The 25,515-nt window shown below is 25.7% G+C and overlaps 1 protein-coding gene across 1 annotated transcript; it reads left to right on the top strand.

Moving 5' to 3' along the window:
- Nucleotides 1-2,060: 2,060 nt before the first annotated feature.
- Nucleotides 2,061-9,796, top strand: LOC114194224. Its single transcript, XM_028084338.1, has 4 exons — nucleotides 2,061-2,153; nucleotides 2,297-2,405; nucleotides 8,977-9,119; nucleotides 9,365-9,796. Exons 1-4 carry the CDS (start codon nucleotides 2,061-2,063, stop codon nucleotides 9,476-9,478), a joined length of 459 nt encoding a protein of 152 aa, XP_027940139.1. The 3' UTR covers nucleotides 9,479-9,796.
- The last annotated feature ends 15,719 nt before the right edge of the window (nucleotides 9,797-25,515 follow it).

Raw genomic sequence — 25,515 nt, 5'->3', positions numbered from 1 at the left:
TAATGGTGGAGAAGAGAGAAAAAAAGACCAAAAGGTGGTGGATGGTGGAAAAAGGAAGACAAAGGTAAAAGGGTGATGGGAGCTAGAGGATCGTAGAGAAAGGTGGTGGGAGTGAAGGAGAAAAAAACAAGAAATTTTCTTATAGAAAATGATAAAGATTTTGACACCAGAGACCTTTCAAATGATGCTAATCCCAATTTAATAAAAATATCCAAATTAATTTTATTCAACAAATATTAAAACTCAATTAATTAAAAAATAGAAATTAAAGTGAATTATAAACCTAAATATAAAAGTATCAAATCACTAATTAAACATAAATTATATTATCCAAAACATTAATATTTTTATAACTCAAAATATATATAACTTTAAATTCAAATTTATTTTAAAATGAACAATTCGATATTAAAATTTATAATTTAGATTCTATTTTGGATTCTATTTTTTTATTTTTTGAAATACAAAATAAAACATACCTTTAGATGGTATAAAATTGAGAATGCATTTTCAACAAAAATAAGCCTATGAAAACACATTCTATGCATTATCTATATCATGTATTTTTTTTTCCTATGTCGCAAAACATTATTAAATCATAAAATAATTATAAAAATAAATAAGTTGTATAATTTTATTATATATATATATATATATATATATATATCACAAATAATTTTTTATTAGGAATAATTGTTTGAATTTAAAAAATGTGATTATTAAGGAAAAAATTGAAAAACAATAACCAGAATGATGAATCTCCATGTAATAATATAGATCATTATCATGGTTCTCTAAATCATAATTACATAATTACATTGACGAACATTAATGTAAAATTCAATTACAATTCTTATCATCTAATCTTTCTTTGCCTTTTCTTTCATCAATTAATTGTTTGCTTTTGCTCATAATTATTTTATCTAATACAATCAATTTGGTATTAAATATTGTAGTACTACAATTTTAACTGTGAATGCAATTTTTGGTCATCAATTGAATATATTTTTCCGGTAAGAAAAGCCTATAGCGACAGTATTTAATACAATTGTATACCAAAATTCGAGAACTTAAAACCTAAAATGAATTTAATATATTGCTTTTAGAAAATAAAATAACATTTCATATTAAATAAATTAGTATTATAAGTCATGAAAAAGTATTTTAAAACCATGGTGAAACAATTACACAATCAAAGGTACATCTACAAAGACATCATAAAATTTATCTACTTACATGAAGAATTCTATATTCCAACAACAACAAAATATATTCAAATCTTTATAATAAAAAATATTTATTGAAACTTGTCGATCTGGATGACAAAGTGGAACCCGTCAAAATTAAACTAATTAGGTTGTAGTTTTCAATTTATAAATCCATTTTGGTCTGCTTTATTTGATTCATTAAATTAATGGACTAAAGTTGGATTGAAGTAGACCTAGTAGTAAATCCTTTTATTTCTAAATTAAAAATTATAATGAAAAATAATCTAAAAAAATAATGTTTTATATTATATACTTTAAAAATGAAAATATAAAATAATATTGTAATTTAAATTATAAATATTTACATATTAAGTTCTAACATCTAATTATAATAGAATAAGTTAACATGTAAATGCAATAATTATTTTGATTTATCCAATTAAAGACATTAATTAGTTATGTGTGTGATTTATAAAACAATTTTTTAAAAGAAAAAAAAGTTGGCATACAAACTTATCAATGGATCTTTTCATGTTCATCCATTGATAAGACAAGTTAAGATTTTTGTATCAATTTTAATATTAATGTTTATGACAAATCAGGTCAAATCGAGATGATCTGATATGTTTGTCAATCATATTATTAATTAGTTGATATTGAATAATAATATTTTTTTGATCTAAAATTAATTACATTTAATAATATACTAATTTGTTTCGATATGTTTGTGTTGATTACATTGTCGATCTCAAACATACCCTAAATTTTGTATATATTATAACAAACCGTACTCGGTATCTCTCACTGAGCAAAAAATTAACAAGTAATAGAGAAAAAGAGAGTGAAGTGAGAATGTGTAAACTGGCCACCCTCTTCACTTTGGCTCTTCTATTGAGCTTCAATTTAATCCATGCTTCACGCCCTAATCCTTCCCTTGAGAATGGGGTAAGTTTTCTTCTCAATTTTCACTTACCTCGTTGAATTAACAAATAAAGTATGAAACATTTTTTGTTTGTTTGTTTGTGTGTTTGTATTGTTTATTCTCTAAATTATTTTTGGTTTTGAGATTTGGGATGTTTGAATTGAAGGGTGTTGCAAAGGTTGATATAGAAGATGAGAATTGTGAAGAAGGGGCAGAAGAATGTTTGAGAAAAAGAACACTAATTGCACATATTGATTATATCTACACTCAAGATGGTAAAGAGGGTCACCACAATTAATGGAATCATAATTTGCATAATTTGTGTATGGTTCTTATTCATATATTAATAAACATGTGATTTGATTGAGTCTTGTTTATTTCAATAGGCCTTGGTTGAATTTTATTATGTTATGTATTTTCTCCCTGTTATCATTCAATGCAAGTGTGATCAATATTTTGCATACTAAAAGAACAATTTAATAAAAAAATATATTTTGGATATTTTAGTTCGGGACATAAAATTAAGAGAAAACTATAAAAAAAAAAGTGTGGCACTAGTAAAAACATTAAGCCCGTTGTTCACTTAGGATAGATTTGAGAGTGCATGATAATGAATTTGTGTTGATTTGAGTGGATAATATGCATGTTTTTTGAGTGGACTTAAAGGGTAAGATGAGTGAATTTAAAGATAAATTTTGTGAAAGTTAGTGAGTGATTTGATTAATGTAATAAATTAAATGAATTAAAAATATTAAAATTCAACAATTTATTAATTAACTATAAAATCATTATACATATCATTATATACAAATATATTATTAGTTACTATATATATTTTAAATTTCTGGAGAAAAAATATTTTTTTATTTTCTTATAAATTTGAATTAAAAACAATAATATTTACTTTTGAAATATATAACTAATGTTAAAATAGTTGTCGAATAAAATAATTATTAAAAATAAAATAAGTTTCAAGAATAACGGTTAAAAGGTTAAACTATTTATAAAATAAATAATTTTTAAAATAATAAGTAAATTGAAAAAATAAAATATATACACAAAAGAGATTTTTAAAATAATTGTTATAATTTGAAGACAAATCATATCCACTTAACAAATCACATTCACTTAACATTTAAAAATTAATTATATATTATTCAAAATTAGACAAATAAATATGTATCCAAAATAAGTTTTTAAGATAACTGTTAAAAAAGACAAGAAAAGTTTTTAAAGTTACGGTTAAATGTAAACTATTTATAAAATAACTATTTTTTAAAATAATAATTAAGAATAAAAGTGAAAAAATTAAATGTAAAAAAACGTATTATTTTTATATATTGTTATAAATAGATTATATATATAAATAAATATATTATTAATTATTAATATACATTAATTAATAATTATTATTAGATATGTTAACTATTAATAAATTTATTTATTTATTATATATATATATATAATAAATTAATAATAATAGTATATTATGATTAATAATTATCTATAATATAAAGAGGTTATAAAAGTAAAATGTGTATAAATTTGTTCAAATCTTCGCAAAGATGAGTGGATGAGTTTTAGTAGAGAATATGCAAATCCCTCTTTGCTTTTCCACTTAAATCATTTAATGAGAACATGTACAATTTTCTATATCCATCTTCATAAATTTGTGCATTGTTATTATTTATTCAAGCAAATGACACAGGGATTTACATCATAGAAATTTGTGAGCAAATACCAATAAGTCAATTAGAAATGAATTTGTTATTTGTGGAGACCAAATAGATGACATATACTTATATTTTATTTGTTATACTCTCTATCTCTTACATGTGTATTTACATTTTTTTTTAAATATTTGTTCACATATATTTACAAATAAAATTTAAAAATATTTAACAAAATATTTTAATTATAAAAATTTATAAAAAAATGTGTATAAAAATATATAAAAATTGTAAAGAGGTATAAAAAGTTGTATAGTTAGAAAATTTCGTCAATTTGTAATAACTTCAATAACAAAGTGATTAACATTAGTCTGTTCTCATGTTAAAATGCATCATATAACATTTATGAAACAAAATTCATCCAAAAAATTAAATTTTAGTCAAAGAATTTGTCACTTTTTGTCATTACCTTTTTATAAAAATGTCATGACATATAATCAAACTAATCAATCAATCAAAGTATTCTTACCAAAATTTGAAATGTGAACCTTTGTACAAATAATAAAATATGAGCTGATCTTACAAAAAACGTTCAAATCACTCAAATCAGTAAGAGAATTAGGATTTTTGATAAGAGTGAGTATTAGTATATGAGAGTGTGTATTCTTTAGGAATACTAGATGTATTTTGGATCTTGAATCCATGTGATAAAACAATAAAACATGTAATGTGATATTAACCAATATCAATAAAATAACAACATACATTGAATAAATAATAATAATAATAATAATAATAATAATAATAATAATAATAATAATAATAATAATAATATGACACCTTATCTTATATACCAAATAATATGTTATTATTATTAATATATAATAATAATAATAATAATAATAATAATTATAATAATTATAATAATTATAATAATAATAATAATAATAATAATAGTAGTAGTAGTAGGAAGGTTGTGTTTGGGGTGAGCCCGTTACTTTTCCTTTTCCTTTTCCTGGACCTCCATATTCGCTATTTACACCTCTATATGTTGGGTATTTATTTTTTAATTAATCAAGAAAAGCTAGGGTTAGACCTACATAAATATTTTATTTTATAAAAAGGATTAAATAACATCTGACATACTGTTTGTCATAAGATAATAAGATAAACTTTGATGCCTTTTGAAAAAATAAATACCAAAACAGATATTTTTAAAAATACAAAACCAAACAATATACAAATTTTGACCCAAGACTATTTTCAAATTTATGTAATCCCTTAGAAATAAAAAACATATTTTCTTCCCTAAAATTTTATGATTTGTGCATAGGCATATTATATTATATTATATGTCGACGTTTAAAGAAAAAAAGCTAAATGACTTAGCTAATTTTAGGGGCCATATATGTCATAAGTCTATGTAATTGTTTATTATGCTTTTCTCTAAATAGGTTATTCTAAAAGTTAGATTGGTGTATTTGCAGTAAAAAAAAGGGATATTCAAATTATCAATTCAAAGTTCTAACTATTATTGTGTTTATTAAAACTAAGATTACAATATAAAAAAAGTTATTTACAAGTAAAATGACTACCAAAGCATGGTTGAAGAATTTGTAGAGGATCTGATAAAAGTTTAATCGTGTCAAGTGCAATGACAATGAAAGATGAAGAAAGTTCATGTGAATATATAGAGATTGAAAAATAATAATGTGAAAATAGAGAAAAAAAGTGAAAAGTTGTATTTTTTTTTCCTAAAATTAAAATATACAATATTAATCCTTGTAAAACACTAACATCATATGTGGAAAAATCCCATTAATTTTTCTAACAGTGGATTTGGTCTCCACATTATAGTAGGTTACACTAATTCTCATAATTGTGACACACTACATGATTTTTTTTTCTTTTTTTCTAATAGAGATTAATGTAAGATGTTAACATCGTTATATCAAAGTTCATTATAAAAATGGTGAGACGGCGGAGAAGCCGTAAAGGGAGGGGTCCTCCTGGTCACAAAATAGCTTCTTGGCGGAGGGCTCCCCGTAGAAAGAACACGAGGGCGGCGATCGGCGTTTCATGGGGTTGTTGACGGCGGAGACATGAGGTGTTTGTGCTGGCGTTGGTTGTGGAGAAATTGCGGTGACGGGTTCGTTCTGAGCATGAACGTTTATCTCACCCATTTTCTTGAACTCTTTCTTTCTGATTTCGCCAAATGGGAATCGTCACAACGAAGAAGAGAAGGGCTTTGAATTGTATATATGTGGGAAGAGTATTTTGAATTTTTGGCGGCTTCTGTTTAACCGTTAATTTTATTAAATAAGAATACTTTTAAATTAATATTTACTTTTATTTCAAATTGAATTTTAATAATTTCAAATTAATGAACATGTACACTGAAAATTTTTTATCTAATACCATAAAACACTTTCAATATAATATTCTTTTCAAAGTTATCAAATTCTATTGAAAGCATTGACAATATATTTAAAAAAAAAATTGAAATCATAAAATATTGAAAGTCTTCTAAAATATCAATATTATTTTTTCATAAGAGTCTTCGGGGTTTTTATGTTTGAAATCAAAACATAAGATGGATTATCAGGTAACTGTGACGTTTGTTTGGATTGAATAAGAGTGAATTATTTGAGCAATTTGCGAGATGCATCCATTTTGTAATCTCGCATGTGTAGAACATATTTGAGGGAATTACTACAACAAAGACCGTTTTACCTTGGGTCATGATTTACTCACATGCTGCATTTGAGGTGGGTTATTTTCGTTGCTTTCTCCTTAGTCTATATTTGCATGTGTGCATGGTTCATATGAAGAGATGTGATTGTGCATGGTAATGGAGAAGAACGTGGTGGTCAATAATGGAGTGTGAATCATGCATGAAGTTGTGTTGTTCATGACTTCATGATGCAAGTTAGGGCAATCCACTTAAGGATCGATCCATGGGTCTTTGGATCTAATCTCCTGATTGTTTGGAACAAATCTGGAAAGTTTGAGAATAGAGTGGATCAATCTTTGGAGGGTTGGAACCGATCCCAACATGGTAGATCCGGATCTAGTGAACTTGAAGAATGGATTCTAGAATAGTCTTCCATATTATTGTTATTATTTAAAATAAAATGAATTTCACAATTGCTTCGTAACATTTTTTTTACAATATACTATGAAAAATTAAATTATTTAATTAATTTTTATAATTTATTTCTTTCGATGGTAGTAGTAAAAAAATTAAAAAATAATGATAACTCATACAAATACTAATTTATACTATTTATTACATAAAGGGCAATATGGTAATTTAATTTTTACCTTTATTAAAACATTTTTTTTAATCTATCACATCAATTAAACCATCCACAAAGTCTCACAAACTTTACTTCCACATACTATCACAATCACCTCTAAATATCTTAAAAAAACATAAATTTCACTCTCAAATCCACTCAAACTCATTCACTCCCTCTTCCTCAGACCCACCATCCATTCAAGTGAACATGCCCTAACGGTTGGTGAGAATGGATTAAGTTATTTGAAAGCGAGGATATAAAAGCGAAGAAAGACAATTATTTGTGGGATGAAGTGATTTTTCAATCTCATTGTTAGAGTTGATTTGAAAGGATATTTTATAAATACCCTTTTATCCTCAAATAAAAAAGTCAATTTGGAACCAATTCACAGAAAACTCAAGGGAAGAGGGATCCAATCCCTTCACTTGGAACCAATCCACGAGATCTTGGAATCAATCCAATGATGGAGGACCCGCTTCCCACCTTTGAAGAACCGGAGAACTAATCCATTTGCACCGTGTGAGAGAGTGGATCCAATCCTCCCTGCTTCAATCCACATATGGATTACCAAAAAATAAAAAATTGTATACATATCATTTTTATATCTATTAAAATACTTTTTTAATCTTAATTTTATTAAGGGTATTTTGATAATTTTAATTTTATATCCATTAATTTTTTTTTAATTTATTACATCAATCAAATCACTCACAAACTTTACTTCCAAGTCCACTTACTATCACCCCTAAATTCTTTAAAAAAGTAACACAAAATTCATTCTCAAATCCACTTAAACCCATCCATTTTCTCTCTCTCAAACTCATCAACTCAAGTGAACGTACCCTTAATCTCATGAAACCAACAAAACATGAATAGTAATATGATGTTTCAGCTATAAAAAAAATGGTCGTATTCAAGCAAGAGAGATGTAATAAATTTAATTTTCAATTTTTGTCATCATGATGTTTTTATCTTATGGACTCTTCAAAATTTCCGATATTTATCTGTCTCCTATAAAAAAAACATATTTTAATAAGTAAAAAATAATGTGAGAATTAACGTCTTAGGAAAAGCTAATTCATAATTAACTTAAAATTTGTAAACTGACAAAAATTTATAAACTAAAAAAAATGAGAATCAGATCAATTAGTTATTAAGCAAGTAAAATAATATGAAATAATACGAAATTAATTATTTGATTATATTATACAATCTTAAATATTAGAATGTTTATTAATTATAATAAATCATCATCTTAATACAATAATATTTTAACTTTTTATTATAAAAATATGCAAAGATTGGGGCAGGAATTGTTGTAGTGCGAGTTAAGAAAAAGAAACGGGAAAACAGAACATAACATTACTAAAATCGATAATTGTAAAAAAAGAGTAAAAGAAAATATTTCAAGTAAATTATTGAAATTAAAACAAAAGGAAGAAAAAAAAAGGTAGTATCCAATATTAATTCTTTTAACCTACATGAATTCATTTATAGAAATACAATAGAAACTGGTAAAATTTAATAATCTTGGGAACCAAATACATTTATTCTACAATTTTGTTATGTTTTACTTAATTTAAGTCTAACCTATGTAAAAGAATCTGTAGAGGGACAAACATCCAATTTCCTTCTTGGAAACGGAAAATAGAAACTACGTTCCAAATAGAAGCAGTTAAAAGTCAACAAAGTTTCAGACACGAGAATTTTATGTTTGAAGTTTTGGTAGGGTTCTTTGTGGTTGTGTTTACACTCTGAATCCCAAACAACCCTCTATTATTTGTCTATATATATATATATATATATATATATATATATATATATATATATATATATATACACACACTCTCTTCCACTCAACACAGAATCTGAGTGATCAAAAAATAAGATTAGAAAATTGAGCATGTCTAAACAAGCCATTTTCTTCACTTTGCTTCTTCTCCTAAGCTTCAATCTCATCACGATCCATTCCTCACGTCCAAACCCTTCACTCAACACTCTCTCTTCTTTGCATGTGGTACGTGTAATTTCTTCTCACTTTCATCTCATCCATCTAGTTACAGTTAAATGAATCAATCCTTCTAAAACTTTCTTCTGTAATCTTTTCTGGGTATGAGTGGTTTTACAAAATTAGCTGTTATGTAAGTCAAAGTGTTTTCCTTTAATTCGCATCATGATGAATTGCTGTGTCTGATAAATAGTATTGTTTGTTCTTCGTTCATGTTTTCTGGTTTTGAGAATTGGCATGTTTGAATATTGAAGGCAGAGGTAGATGGAGAGTTTTGTGAAGAAGAAACTGAGGAATGTTTGATGAGAAGAACACTAGCTGCGCATGTCGATTATATCTACACTCAGAAGAATAAACCCAAACCTTGATGCCATCACACACTTTCAAGACCAAATACCAATACAAAAAAATAATATACAATTAATACTTATACATATATGTGTGTACCTATTTCATAAATAAACATGTGTTGAATTTGAGTTTGTTCTTTTGACCTTGTTGTTGCTTGATTCTTGTGTTATCTTGTATATGTATCAAAAGTATTTATATACTTGGCTATGGTAATTTCTCAAGTTCTTAAGTTCTTTGTATGTAAGATATGAATACAAGCATCCATCACTAGATTTTTTAACCTGGATTTGTACTTATAAATTATAAATTATAATGAAATAAACCATTTTTTGTTAGCCTTATTGCATGAACTGCATAAAAACTCAGAAAACTCTTTCTGCATAAACTGGTGCCTTGTTCTGATGTCTGCTATGAAACTAAACTTTGCTTTAATCAATTTGAACACAGTTTCCTTAACTGTAACTGTGATGAGCTCTCAATGATTGATATGTACTATATATGATAGTAAAACCCATCACCTTAATTACATTTAAATAATTAAACATGGCTAAATGATAACAGTTTGATTGTTTTGGAAAATATAAATAAAACTAAGACTAAAGCTTAAAATATGAGTGAATTATGTGCACAGAAGAAGAAATGTGAGAACACAGAAAGTCTTGGTTCAACAGGTGTAGTGTCCTTCTCGAGACTCAGAATGATAGATACTCGTCAGTTTTACATGACATAAAGAAGACCACATTTTAAATGAAAAAGAAAAAAGAGAGAAGAAAATGCCAACAATGTACAGAAGTTACGTGACTAAAATGTCTAGATATATAATCTAGTGATAAGACCCATCTTGGTGACTGGGGGAGAGAGAAATGCACTAAAAACCATGCTTTTGAGTCAAACCAAGTCACATAATAAGATTAAAAATATAATGCCACTTTAATTGCGATTATGGATAGAATACAATGAATAATGTATGAATTAAAATAACAAAAATCGGCGATTGAAGAGACTCAATACGAGAGTTCAAACCCACCTAATCAATTAGTCGTAAGATAAAACGCTTACCATTTAACCAATAGTTATGAACTCGTGATTTTAATTTTGATATCAAATGTTAGAATCGAGCACTTATCTTAACAATTATTCTATTATATATCTTATTTGGATTGTAACTTAGTCTGACTACTGCCACGAAATAATTGTGTAACCTACAGTCGATGGTATTGTTTTTATTGACAGAAAAGAATTAAAGGGTTGTAAAGATAGAAAATTGGAAAGTGTAACATCGTTCACGTTTTCCGACCAAAATTCAACCTCTGAAGTAACTATCAATCTCATGGTCCTCCACTGTGGTGTGAATTGGTCCCAACACCTAACTCTGTTGGTGGCACAAAAGTAAAAGCAGTGTCAAACAAGGCTGTGTTTGTTTGTCATCACGCGTCAATGTTGTGTCCCATACACAGCTTAATCACATCCATGGATTAGTGTTTCTGAAATTGGATAACCATGTTTTAGGAGAGGATTATTGTATGAATTCCCTCAAGTAGTTGCTTCCAAAACGTGCAAGTAAATCAAACTAGTGTCATCTCATGTGCCATAATAATCGCTTTCCAAAAGTGATTCTTGTAGACTCATGCTTCCTGTTCATTTGATCAGCACGAAGGAGCAAAGAAAAATAGAGTATTGAAGTGAAGAACGGATTTTCTCAGACAAAAATCGATTCTAATGTTCCATAATTGTAAATTAATAATATGAAATTTCATGTTTCCATATTATCATATTATATTGTTTGTATGGTTGATGGGTTGCAATGAATTTTTACAAATAAATTATGTAACTTAAAAGATAAGATCAGTTGTTAGTGGTAACAATGATAAATTTTGTTTAAATTTTTTTCATCAAACTCAATGCAAATGCAGGTTGGTCCCATTTCCATCCCTAATGAAGAAAGGTTGATGTCAATGAAATGAAATTCAGAGTAGGTCGGCAAGTAGAGGTCCCAGGACGAAGCAACACATATTTCAAGACTAAATGACCCATGCTAAGTATCAATTTCTACACAACTTCTCACTATTATCCATTTTTTCTCTCTGATAGACTAACTTGTCTATCAAGTATGGGTTCAAAAATGACACCATAAGAATGCAAAAGATAGTGAGTGGACAAGAATTTACCATGGACAAAATATCAACAAAAACTATGCAAAACAAATAGAAAAATATTACATTCTAAAATAATTGTCAAAACTTATAAATAAATAAAGATCATTATTCCAAAGGATCCAAATATTACAACTCAATCATTGCCCCTAAACAATAATGTATCATTAATAATTCAAATAAACAAACGGTAATCATATTGTTGCCAAAGAAATTTATAGGAAAATTTTTCATGCTATTTTATTTAAGAATTTTAATTGATAAGTAATTTCTTTGTACATAATTATTTTTTATAAAATTGTAAAATTTGTAATTACTTTTTACAAAATTTGTTATAAAAAATATTTTTTATCAAATATTTAATAAAAAAATTAGCAGTCATTTTTTACAATTTTTTTTATATAATAAAATTTATAAGTATTTTTTATAAAAATAATTAAAACAAAATTGTCAGAAAATATAAATTGTTTTAATAATGTAATAAAACGATTCTCTTATGAAAAGAGTTTCATGTGTGAATCCATTTTTACATTTAGAATAGAAATGTTATTAACAAAATATGACATTGATATGTAGAATAACAGGTTAGAATAACGGGTTAGACTTTGAAGAAGGTGATTAGTTAGGTTTATTAAACTATTATGAGTCAGAGGCAGAGGCAGAGGCAGTGAGTAAATGGGAAAATTCTAAACAGCAGGGTCAACAGTCAATGAGGAGATAAATGGAGCTACACTCACCACACTACATTAATACTATATATATATATATATATATATATATATATATATATATATATATATATATATATATATATATATATATATATATATATATATAATATACCAGCATCCACAATGAAGTGGGTAGTTACAATATGTGCAATTTTACTTAATTTGGAAAAAGGTGCACTATAGTCGATCAATTTCATCACAACATAAAAATATTATGAAAAGTTAAGAAAAACAATTATGAGTGATTTAAATAGTATGTTATAATTTTTTTCTTAAACTGATATATTTAAAAAATAAAATTAATTTTCTTTATGAAAAATTAATAAATAATTAAATGATAATATTTTTAAATATACACTTTTCCTACTGGATCGAATATGTCCAATAAAAATCATTCTTGTTATTCTTTTTCGTCTTCTTAATATGAAGTTTTTGTAGGTTTTCAGTCTCGATTGTTGATTTTGAAAGGGTATCTCCAAACACAATAAGAAATTTTGTAATTATTGGTAAAAATTTACTAACAAATTGGTAAAATCACATTTATTGATGGATTAAAAAATCTACCGATAATGAATTTGTTGACAAAATCTGTCGGTAAATTAAAATTTATATTATTAATGAATAGTAATGTTGGCAATTAATGTCTTCGAAAGTTAATTTCATTAGTAAATTTCATGGGTAATTTATATATCATATTATTGATAGATTTTTTTCGTTTTTAAATCTATTAGAAAAATAAACAACAAGTTTACCGCAAAGTTTAATGATTTTTTTTATAAAAGAGAAGGGTGGAAGAAGTAAAGGAGAAGGAGGAAGAGAATGAGAAGTTGGAGTTGGTGGTGGAGGCAGAGGCACAATGATAGTAATAGTGGCAACCAAAGTTGTAGGAGGAGGAGGTGGAGGAAGAGGAAAAGAAGAACGAGATGAATGGAGAGGAAGAAGAAGAGTTGGGAGGAAGCTGACAATAATATAGTGCAGACATGATGATGATCGAGGTGGAAAGGTGAAAGAGGAGGAGATGAGGAACAAGAAGAGGAAGACATTAACACAAAGAACATTTTACGTCTGTTATTTTAGGTTTTTTTTTTCTTTGCCTCTGTTGTAAGTTAAACATAATTGTGGGAGACATAAATTTACATCTGTTACAATTATAACATACTTAAATTTATGTATGTTACAAAAACAGCATACATAAATTCTTTTTATTTATTTTTTCAGATTTGCACCAAATTCTTCTTCTTATCCTTCTTCGTCTTCATCTTCTCTTTCTTTGCATTTTTTTTTCTTCTTCTCCTTCTCGTTCTTCTTTTTCTTCTTCTTCTTTTTCTTCTTTTTCTCTTTCTCATTCTTTTTCACAAATAAAAAATATTTAATATCTGAAACTCATAACAAAAATCAACCTCTATATACATCCTTCATCGTCACACACTGACTAAAGGTTATTCTTCAAAGAAAGACCAAAATCCAAAGGGAACAAAGCATAAAGTTTATCATGTTTATACATCATCACGCAAAGACAAAGTTCAAGAGAAAAGTCAAAGAATACCAACCTCAGTGTCGAAAATAATTAATGGGAATGATGCTTTTCAATGCAGTAAACACCACAGAGGAACTAAACAGAAACTTTGAGCAACACTAGAAGCCCTATGAAAGTCGCAACTCTCGTCGTCATTGTTCTCAGGGGCTTCTATACGCTCTATGTGAAGGAGAAAGTGGAAAAAATTGCCTCTAAGATTTCTTTTAATGAGTTTTTACGTCTGACTCCTTCTCTTCGAACGCAAATTTTTATTTGTATGTCTTACCCATCGAGAACAAACATAAATTTACGTTTGACCTCAGAGGGTCAAACTTAAATGTTAAACTTAAATTTAGTGTGAGAACATTATATTTGTCAATCATCTTTGACAAATCTTATATCAATGATTTATCCAATATGAATTATTCGTAGAACCGAAACCTATAAATGTACAAATAATTTCAAAAATGTCATCAATGTCAGTTTTGTAAATACTTGCACAATTATAGGTTTTGCTTATTTAAGGAACCGAAGCCGATTTTTTTGTATTTCGGGATCCATTTAAACTCAAATTTGTAAAAATGGGTCCGTTAAATTTGTTTTTGTAAAATAGAATCAAGTCGTCATGGTAGAAGACGACATTAAACATGAAGTCGTCCTCCACCATGCCGATTTCTTTATTTTTTTTTTCAAAAAGTGAAACCGTACTGTGACAGACCGATTTCTTTTCACTTCAAAAGTGAAGTCGTCCTTATGCATGACGACTTCACCTTTCAATTCTTTTTATAATGTTAAACTTTATATTTGTTTGATTTTACAAGTTTAGTATTTTATTAAATGATACTTTTTATTTGATAGTCAGTAGACTAACTAAAATACAAATAAAATAAAATAAACCTAAACATATTAAATTTTTAAATAAAATTATTGAAGGATTTTTTAATATTTTTAATTTGTATCATTTTATCTTTTTAATTTTGTATTAAGGTTTAAAGATTAAGTATTTTAGAATTTCTTAAAACTATTTTTTTATATTTTTACTATAAACAAATATTTTAAAAAAACTAAATAATATATTTTAAAAAACCAAATATAAAACTGAACTAAAAATAATTAAAAAGTGAAATCGTCATGCACAATGATAGAAACCGGCTTCCCACAATACGGTTTTGCTTTTTGGAAAAAAGAAAAAGAAACCGGCATGGTGGAGGACGACTTCACCTTTAATGTCATCCTTCACCATGACGAGTTGATCCTATTTTACAAAAAAAAAAAATCAACGAACCTATTTTTACAAATTTAAATTCAAATGAACCCTGAAATACAAAAAAAACCGACCAAAGGCTAATATATGCTTCAATTTTTTGATAATTGAAGACTATAATTGTACATATAATTTTTAAATTGTCAATATTTTTTGAAAGGCTTCGATTCTTTTTTCTTCTGAAATTAAAACCGCGAAGTTAAATCATCCTCTTACACTAGTGTCGCAAACATGCACACATAGGCCAAGATGAAAGGGCCATAATAATAACAACCAAAACCCCCCGTTTTCCTTCCCACACTCCACTTTGAAGCTTCAACAATTCCTCTTCTCCATCATTCAGATCACACAGCACAAGGTCACGCCACCACTTTTCCATGCCCATGCTTTCCATATGCAACAATTATTGCACTCCCGTTGATTTGAATCAAACCATTTCGAGTTTGTGTGTGTGTTTTTTATCGATTCATGAAGAGTAGAAAGATGACTGTGTGGGGGCAGGGATATCTGTTACATATGGAAACTTGACGCTGTTGGGGAAGAAAGTGTTGAGCCATGTCCATGACAACGTTGTTGTTACGTTGCTCAATGGGACATTCATGGTCGAAAGTGGTATGTGATCAAAACCATGGAGTTAATAATATTAAAGGTCACTACAATTTTCTCTGACCGGACATTTTGCAACATGTAAATTTTTTTGGGGGGTTGAGTAATCTAAAATATATTTTCGGACCTAGAAGATTATTTGGATTGAACACTTCGAAATAAAAATATGTTTCAGAAGTATAATTTGAAATATTTTTTCAAATTCAAAAATGCATTTTCTATCAAATGTGTTTCGAATTATTCACAATGAAATATCTTTTCCGGAAATATATTATGGATTCATCAACCTCGAAATTACACAAATCCTAAATTAACATGCACCCAACCTAACAGCTATGACACAGTAAAACAAAAACAAAACTCATACTTTTGTTTAGTTAGTGAAGATCCTTGTTTGTCTCTTACAAAGCTTTAAAAAGATGAAGAAAAGTTCAGGGGTTGAGGCGTATAAGGAAGAAGGCGAAGTGAAGAAAGTGATATTATATTATAAACTCATATGAGTAAAATGGGATTTTAATAAATTTGGGGGTGCAGAAAGTAAAAATGAGTGCAGGAAATAGCGGCCGGAGAGAAAATGTACAACATCTTCGTAACATATTATCGGGCCTATCTCTTAATTGGGCTGACTTTTATCCAACCTATGGCCAGTTTTAATCCATTGTTCGCTCCACAACATATATAAACAGATCTTTATAATTCTGTTGTTTTAGGTTTTGATCTTTATAAAAAATATAAAAAAGTTTTTTTAATGATATTAATCACTGGAAAATAATTTTAAAACACTACATCTGATGTTGAGTATAAAACATCAATTGAAAAATAAATCATTTTAAGAATAATATCACTAAATACGACAAAATTAGTTTCAATTTTCCTATATTTAAACTAAAATTTCCTAGATTATTATTTTCTTCTTAAACATGATTAACCTGGCTCACACTTGAAAAAAAAAATCTATATTCTAAAAAATAATAATAAGCAAAAGATACGTTGATCCTCTAAAATATTATATTATTCTTTGCGACTTTGTAATATTGCTTATGAAGTGACTTTTAACTATTTTCTTAGCTTGAGTGATGTTTAATATTTATTTAACCAAAGGTATATATCAATTATTCAAAGTTGAAACGCAACAACACTGGACACATTCTCGTCACAGTTCCTTATACTCAGGACTTGACAATTCTCAATTTAACGGTTTGAAAATTGAAGCAAAATCTATGCTTTGAATTCCAATACCCATTTTTTTTATTAAACATTACTTACTAATATAGTTACTTGGACTCAATCTAATTTTGAACCGATGTTAATCATGTTTATTTTAATTGAGCATCTTTAAAGTGAGGAAATTGTTAAAAAAAAAAAATATTTGCTCTTACGATGTGTGTTTGATACGTGGAGAGAAGGTTTTGAAAATTTAATTGAAAGCGTTGAACACCTTTTCTTAACGGTATGAAATATTCAAATAAGAACTTTTCTTGACCAAAATACCAATTAAGTTTCCTCTTGAAAAATATTAGCATGTAACATCATATGCAAGTAAACTTTATTCAATGTTATGCTTAATCTTCATTAGGGTGTTAACTAAAACCCAAATAAATAAATAAATAAATAAATATATATATATATATATATATATATATATATATCTTCCATAACATTAATAACAAGTAAATATCATTTAAATTATTTAAAAAAAACAATATAAAATGTTTGGTATCATTAAAAATACATATATAAAGGATTTTGAACCTAACTAGTAAAAGTGAATCGTGTCCTAGGAATTTATACTAGACTAAAAGTGGTGACCAACTTTTAGTTTTGATATTAACAAGTAATAGAACATGTTTAAGGTATTAAACAAAAAAAAAATAGTTTTATTAGACTATGTTTCAGGTAGAAATCCAAATGATAATTAAGTCAAAAGTAAATAGAGATGATTTGTACATAGATGATAATGCTTTAATCTACTCATGTCCAACTAGAAGTTAATTGTTAATGATCTACTATGTATACATAATATTCTTCTACCTAGATGTTTTCAATATGTTTCAAAGTTTGATGAAATCTATATTAAAAACAAAGACATCCTTTTATTCCAAATATTTTAAAAAACATATATAGTTAAGTGAATTAGAAGAAGAAAAAACTATTGCTAACATGTTAGATTATGACAGAACTTATTACCAATTTGAATAAAAATAAATATATTTTAATCAGACAAAAGTTGATTTTGTGTTAAAAAATATCTCAATACAAGAATTTAAACATAATCTATTACATTGAAAAGGAATATTGAATTTGTATTTAGATATTAAAAAATATCTTAATACTATTTTCCTCTAATTTATGTTTCTAGAAAGGTGAGAATAAAATAGATTAGGGATGATGTGTATAATAGCAATATGTTCTTCCGTAAAACACGACATCGTTGTTGAATTGTATTTCTCCTACATGGACATGACTTGTCACAGTTTTTTGCATATTAAAACAAAAAGGTTGAATTTAAATCCACAATGCTTCATTTTGAATCTTCCATTTTGACTTTCACGTGGTGTTTGTCTCTGTGCAGGAAGAGTGAGAGTGACGGATTCACTCCACAAATCACTTTATTACACCAAAACTAAAAGTTGCTTTTTTTATTCATATGAGTTCATGTTCGGATCAAAATTTTCTAATCAATTGTAATGGTAAGCTTTTACAGATAACATAGAGACACTAAATTTATAATTTAAAAACTAAATTTTGTACTTCCGAGTATCATGTCTCCTTAATATTATTAAGGAGAAAAATATATTTACATACTTCCATTTCTAATAAAAATTAGAATTAGTCTTTTCTAAAAATTTTAAACTAATTTACTCTCTTTATTGTATAAATATGTGAATTTATTGTTTTTAACCAAATTTTATTAAATTTATTTAACGTTTTAAACGTATTTTATTATAATATTTTAGTTTGTTGACACCGTTTGACACATTTCTGCTTCAATATTAGTTGAAAAATATATTTGAAATGTCAAATGAACTTTAAAAAAATTGATTTAAAAAATTATATTCACTAATTTATAAAAATAATTGACTAAATTGGTTCAAAATTTCTAAAAAGAACTATTTTAGATTTTTACTAAAAATTGAAGAAAGAAATATATTTAATTTTATAATTAAAAAATATATTTAATCTTATAATTAAAAAATACTGTGACTATAATTTGTAAAAAAATATATAAAATTGATGATAAGTTGTTGCAGTAGATTGAGTTGTACAATGTTCGGCATATTTGTCGGTGATTTGAGTTGTGAGAAGGAAAGTGAGAGAAGAAGGTCAATCATAATTCAACCACTTTTATTTTATATTATATTTTTGAGTTGCCAATGTGAGAAACATTTAATTTCTTCTGGAACATAAAGCCTCCGTTGTTTTTATTTTCTTCTGGATGTTGTTGTTTTGTTTAGCCTATGAAAAGCACAGATGCGTCTTCTTTCTTTCTTGTGAATGGAATGGTGATGGAAGCAGAAGGAATTTAAATTCTCTGTTGGATTTTGTTGTATTATTTTTTTATTGTGTTTTTATAATATACTGATTACTACTAATTTTAATATTTTAAAATATATTAAAAAATATTTAAAATATCAACACAGTGTATTTTTAATGTTCAACAAAAGACAACATCAAAAATAAAAGAACCAGTAAAAAATCTGGACTCAAATAGAAGGGTGTAGAAGATGGTAGAAATGTAATTTTTCATTTGCACTCTCTTTAAATACTAGGGGCGCCTCCTGATCAGTGGCTTAATAAACAATTATTTCCCTCCACTTTGTGAAAATGACCTTACAACTGTAACTAAACTCTTCATTTTTCTCACCATTGTACTATTAAAATCTCTTTTGTGAATTAAGAGTAATAATTAATTATTTATAAAGTATTCTTACTTTTTTTTTTATATCACAAATTATTTCTTTTAATGGTACAAGAAAGTGATTAGTCTTAATCAGAGATCCTAGTTTGAGAGAGAAAATTTGTTTTGAGTAAGAAGGGTGTCAAAACCACTCAGTCCGATCCATCCTGATCCAATCCGTTCTTGATCAGCCAAAAATAGGTTGATCTAAGCTGACCCATAATTAAAAATGAACCAAAAACTTCAATCCATCCTGTTATAGGAAAAGTCGCACCGGCCACTTTTTTATATAATTTTATAAATTTTTATTTATAAAATTTGTTTATATATATACATTTATTATTAAATATTTAGAGCATATTCAATCATAAAAATAACTTTTAGAATTTTAATCGATCAATTAATAATTATTATATTTACAGATTAAATTACTTTATTATAACTAATAATTGGAACTTAAGTTGTAAGTGTCAATGATTTAAATAATAGTATTTAATATTTAAATTTATACAAAAATATAATATAAAAAAATTAATTTTTTTTAATTATTTTAAATTAAAAATTAAAAGAATTAAAGAAAAATTAAAATATCCAGCAAGCCATGGACGGGTCAATTTGACGGACTAAAATGGATTAACAGATTGAAACACCAACCTCACATGCTCTTACGAATCAAACTCACTTTTACATTCCTAATTTTGAGTGATTTTAATTTACTAGAAAAAAAATCATCACTTAAGTTGTATACAGATTTTTTTTTTAAGTGAATTTACATAAGTTGAATGATAATAACAATAAAGTAAATGATAAAAGACTTTTCTTTTTAGTTTGAACTTTGAATGAATTATTAGTAGAAAATAAAAATATGATAGCAATCATTTCACAATCCAACATTTCTAATACTAATACTTCTAACATGTTTTGGTTGGATCACTAATACTGACCGTAGTGGTAGTAGTAGTAATCATAATGAAGGTGGTGGTGGTGGTGGTACTACTAATAATAGTAGTGGTAGGAATAATAATGTGGATTTGGTCTCGCAGATATATTTAAAGACTCGTCAAAAAAATGTGGGATGGATTGAGATATAGAGTTCGTTGGTCTGCAAAATTTTGGTTTGCATAATCCACAGTTAGTGTGGGCTAGCCCTCGTTCCGTATAACAAAACTTGCACTTGTATATATTGATTACTTTTATCTTGAAATTTTGCATGAATGTTCTAAATTCCTGCATAAGTGGAAAACACAAGTGCTATGTATTTTTGAATGTATTATAAAATTTGAAGAATGCATCGTGTGTGTCAAAGTACGAATATGAATATGATGAAAATGTTGAATTATCAATTTATCTTTCAACTTTCCAAAATTTTTGCTTAATTTTGTGAGCTTGTTAAAGTTTCCAAATTGATTGAATATTGAGAGTTTTATCATAAGAATTAAAAAAAAATGTCAGCTTACAGGCCCATGGGCTAGAACTTATGTGGGACAAACCAAATTTTTAAGCCACATTTTTAATGCAGGATGAGCCAGTCCAGTCCACATTTGTAATGCAGATCTAAATGGGTCGAGCCGGTTGTCATTACCACTCCTGGAAGAAGTAGAAGTAGGAGTAGTTTAGTGAATAAAAAATTTGTTCAAAATTAGTTCAAAAACAAATGAGATTTAAAAAACAAATCTCATTTAATGTTCATCAAATTAGACTTTGCAGTATTCATGAAAGTTATAGTCATATATGTTAGATTTACAATGGTTTTGAACTCATTTACAAATAATTAATGTATATGAGGAGTCCATGATCCTTCTCAAGAAGAGAAAAGTTATCCCTAAGAAGATCACTAAGAGCATGATTAAAAGGGAAACTTGTTCTTCACCTGTTCTTTGAATTTATTATAAAACAATGGAAAGAGTTTGGAAAATATAGACTAATAAATATTTTGTTTTTGTAAAAGGTGATATATTGGCAAATGGAACCCCAAACAGGAGAATGATAACGCGGTACGGCTTTGTTTATTAAGCTAATGTTTTCTCTTTCAGTATTCTTCTTTTTTCAATCACGACAAGGGGCATGTGTGTCTCGTGAAATTAATATTCGTTGTTAAATTGATAGATGTTTCCAAATTGTATAATAATATATTTTATTCATATTGTTAGTTTTAAATATATTTTAATTTTGTCCTCTCTTATATAATCTATCTTAAAATGGCGGATTATATTTTTCTATATTAGGGAAAGGAATCACAATCTTCTATCAAAATTAATTTCCACAAATTTAAATATGTTTTTAATGTTTTAAAATGAACAAACTTTTATCTTGATATTTCTCTAATAATATTTGCTTAATAAATTTTAATCTTTATAAAATAATTTAATTTTCATTTTAAACTTATCAAATATTTTGTTTTTGACTTTCCTGCTTCAATTATGCTAGCATGTGCATATCACTTCCATTTGTGCCTTCTCCATAGATTTCTTGTCCATTCTAAAAACAGTTCGATTTGACTGATGATAAGCTAAAAAAAAATCAAAATAAACTCTTTTTAACAAGCTATATTAAAACTGTAATTTTTTTTTATATATCTGGTGATTTAAGAAATGTCTTCTAGCGTACATACAATTTTAGGAAATTAAGAAAAACGAATAAATAAACTTATACGACAGAAATGAATTTATAACAAAGTTTAAAATTATTATTAAAAAAATTAATATTTATGTCAATTTTATTTTAAATTCTTTTTAAAAAATACTTATAAATTTTGTTATAAAAAAATTTACAAAAAATTATTGTCAATATATTTACAAAATATTTAATATAAAATATTTTTTATAATAAATTTTGTAAAAAATATTTACGAATTTTATAATTTTATAAAATAATTATTTATAAAAAATTATTTGTTAATTAAGATTTTTAAAAAAGGTAGTTTTTTTTTGTAAATTTTTTAAATAAATTTATAAAAAAAATCTATATAATATGAGATTTTCTTAAAAGAGTGAATTTAGTTTAAAATTTATATAAAATATTATAATATTTATAAATAAACAATTAAAGTAAAAAATAAAAGTTGTATAAATACTGATTATATAGATAGTGCCAATTATGTAAAAATAATAATTTGTTAATATATTAATCATAAAATTCATATAAATAAATAAAGATATTTCAATTATTCATTCTTTGACTATTCACAAAAGGAAATAAGAATTTCATTCCGGTGTTCAAATGAGTAGGTTTGGTTGTATTCAAGTACTCTCATGATTTCATTTCATATTTAATAGTAATAAAATTATAAATATTTTATTATTAATATTTATAAAATTACAAATATATTAAAATGCCTACTTTATTTTTTTTATTTTTATTTACTCGTCAGATGACTAATATATTTTTTTTCTTATATTTTTTTTGTATGATTTACATTTACATTTTATTTTATGTTATTTTTTATTTAAAATAATTTATCTGTCATATAGTTAATGTACTGTACAACTGATATTATATAGTATAAATATTCATATTACTTTTTATAAAGTCAATGCCAACCTGATATTTTTATTTAATGTCATTCAATTATACAATTAAATTACATTCAGCCAGATGCATTTCTACTTTCTTTTGTATATACATATTCACAAAGTATAATAACATTAGAATTTATTAATTATAATGGTAGTATTTATTAATTATTGTATAAAGAAACATAATGTTGTTATTTATTATTTTTTTATAAAGAAGTTTAAATGAATGCTATTTATGACCTGTTAATAGATGGCTTCTTTTGATATATTTTCCTTATTAAATTTCTTGAGAATTATAATACAATTTATTAAATTTTAATGTACGCAAAAAAATAATAAGTTGTTATAACTTATTTTCACTCTGTTATTTTATTTGTATTCTTTTCTGTATTCTCATATTTATTATATTAATTATTTTCATACATTCTATTTAAAACCTCAAAAGATAAAATTAAATTAATCTCTACTTCTAATACAATTTAATAATTATTTTATCGATAAAGTATACTTTACTAGAACTCAAAGACTACAAATCCTACCATATTTTCTTTTGTTTCTTCTTATTTACCAGAACATTGACAAGTTAAAAGTACGTGTATACTCTTTTAGTTTTTGTTTAAATTTAAATTATTTATAATTAGATTCATTAAGTTTGAAGTATTGTGAAAGGATAGTTTTGTAAACTTAGTTTGATTAAGGATCGATAAAGAAATTGATTTTATTTTCATATAGTGTTTAATGATATATATATTTGAATTCTATCATCATATTATAATTTTGTAATCGACAAAATTATATGAATACTTCACGATCTTAATCAAATTCTAACTTCTTGACATATGCATTATTTCTCATATTTTCCGTGAAAAAAAAATTATTGTATTAAAAATTAGTTAATTTAATAATTTAACTTTTATTATAAAGATTTAATATTTATTACCATTTAATTATTTATATTTTTTTATAATAGATATAGTTTTTCTATATATTTGTATTTGTTTTTAATAAAATTTCATACAATAACAAATTATTGATGGTTTTTTTGAAGGTGTCAATGTAACGTATATCAAGTTCATAATAATATATATATATCTATTACAAACTTATTTGAAAAATTTATATAATACCTTTTTCTTTAATTTTGAATTTTTTTTTCGAACAAGTTTTCTTGTGAGTTACAACTTCAAGTTACAACTAGGAATAAAAGTAAAAGTTTAACCTTTTCTCATGTAATTAATAAGTCACGGGGAGATCTTAATCCACGTAACATTTTAACATGTAGAAAGTAAATTACATATAAATTATGACATACATGTGATTCTGCTTGTTTCACAAAATAAATTATAAGATAAATCATCACTAAATTATTTAGTGGAAGTAAAACATTTGTACTAATATGAACATATTTTAAGATAAATTTCGTTTTGAATAATTTATATATATATATATATATATATATATATATATATTTCCTTAAATTTTTAGATTATTGTTTTGCATTTTTTGCGCTGATAATAACAATATAAATTATTTTTAATAAAATGTTAATGGAAAGATTTAACGACAAAGTTTAGTACATGTCAATATTTCTTTAGCTATTTACAATTAACATTTCTGCACAAAAAAAAAATATAAAACTAAACATATTATTTAAAAAAAATAAAAATAATTAGACATTTGTAAGAGAAATAAATGTAAAAAGGGAGGTAAGTCTCAATAACTATTGTTAAATTGAAAACTGTCAATGCCCTTGTAAACTAACTTATCTCTATTTTAATTTTCATTGAATTCAACTGTGAAGAAATTGATTAGGATAATAATACTATGTATATGTATCAGTCATAGTATAAGTTCAACGGTTCTGTTCTTATCTCAATTAAATCCATTAGTCTTTGTAATCCCGTGTGCTACAAAAAGGTCCAACTCACTTGCTGCTCACAGTTTCTCATACAATAATATAAATATGGGTTAAATATCTTTTTTCTCTCTTAAATTTCAGTGAAATTTAGAATTAGTATTTTTTAAAAAAATTGATTAATTTAGTAATTCATCTTTATAAATATGTGATTTTAGTTATTTTAACCAAATTTTGTTAAGTTTGTCTGATATTAAACACATTTCATGATAATATTTGAATCGTTTACTTCATTTGACACACTCTCGTTTCGATGTTAACTTAAATATTATCATAAAATACATTTAAAATGTCAAATAAATTTAACAAAATTTGATAAGAAAAATTAAATTTACACTCTAAAAATAATGATTAAATTGATATAAATTTTTGAAGTGGAACTACTTTCAAAATTAACCTAAAAGTAGAGAAATAAAAAGATATGTAAGCCTATAAATATCTATACCCACACTTGTG

This window comes from Vigna unguiculata, chromosome 8 (genome assembly GCF_004118075.2).
Source record: "Vigna unguiculata cultivar IT97K-499-35 chromosome 8, ASM411807v1, whole genome shotgun sequence".
NCBI classification, from domain to species: Eukaryota; Viridiplantae; Streptophyta; class Magnoliopsida; order Fabales; family Fabaceae; genus Vigna; species Vigna unguiculata.
The sequence above is the reverse complement of the archived record's forward strand: the minus strand, read 5'-3'. Positions and strand labels throughout refer to the sequence as shown.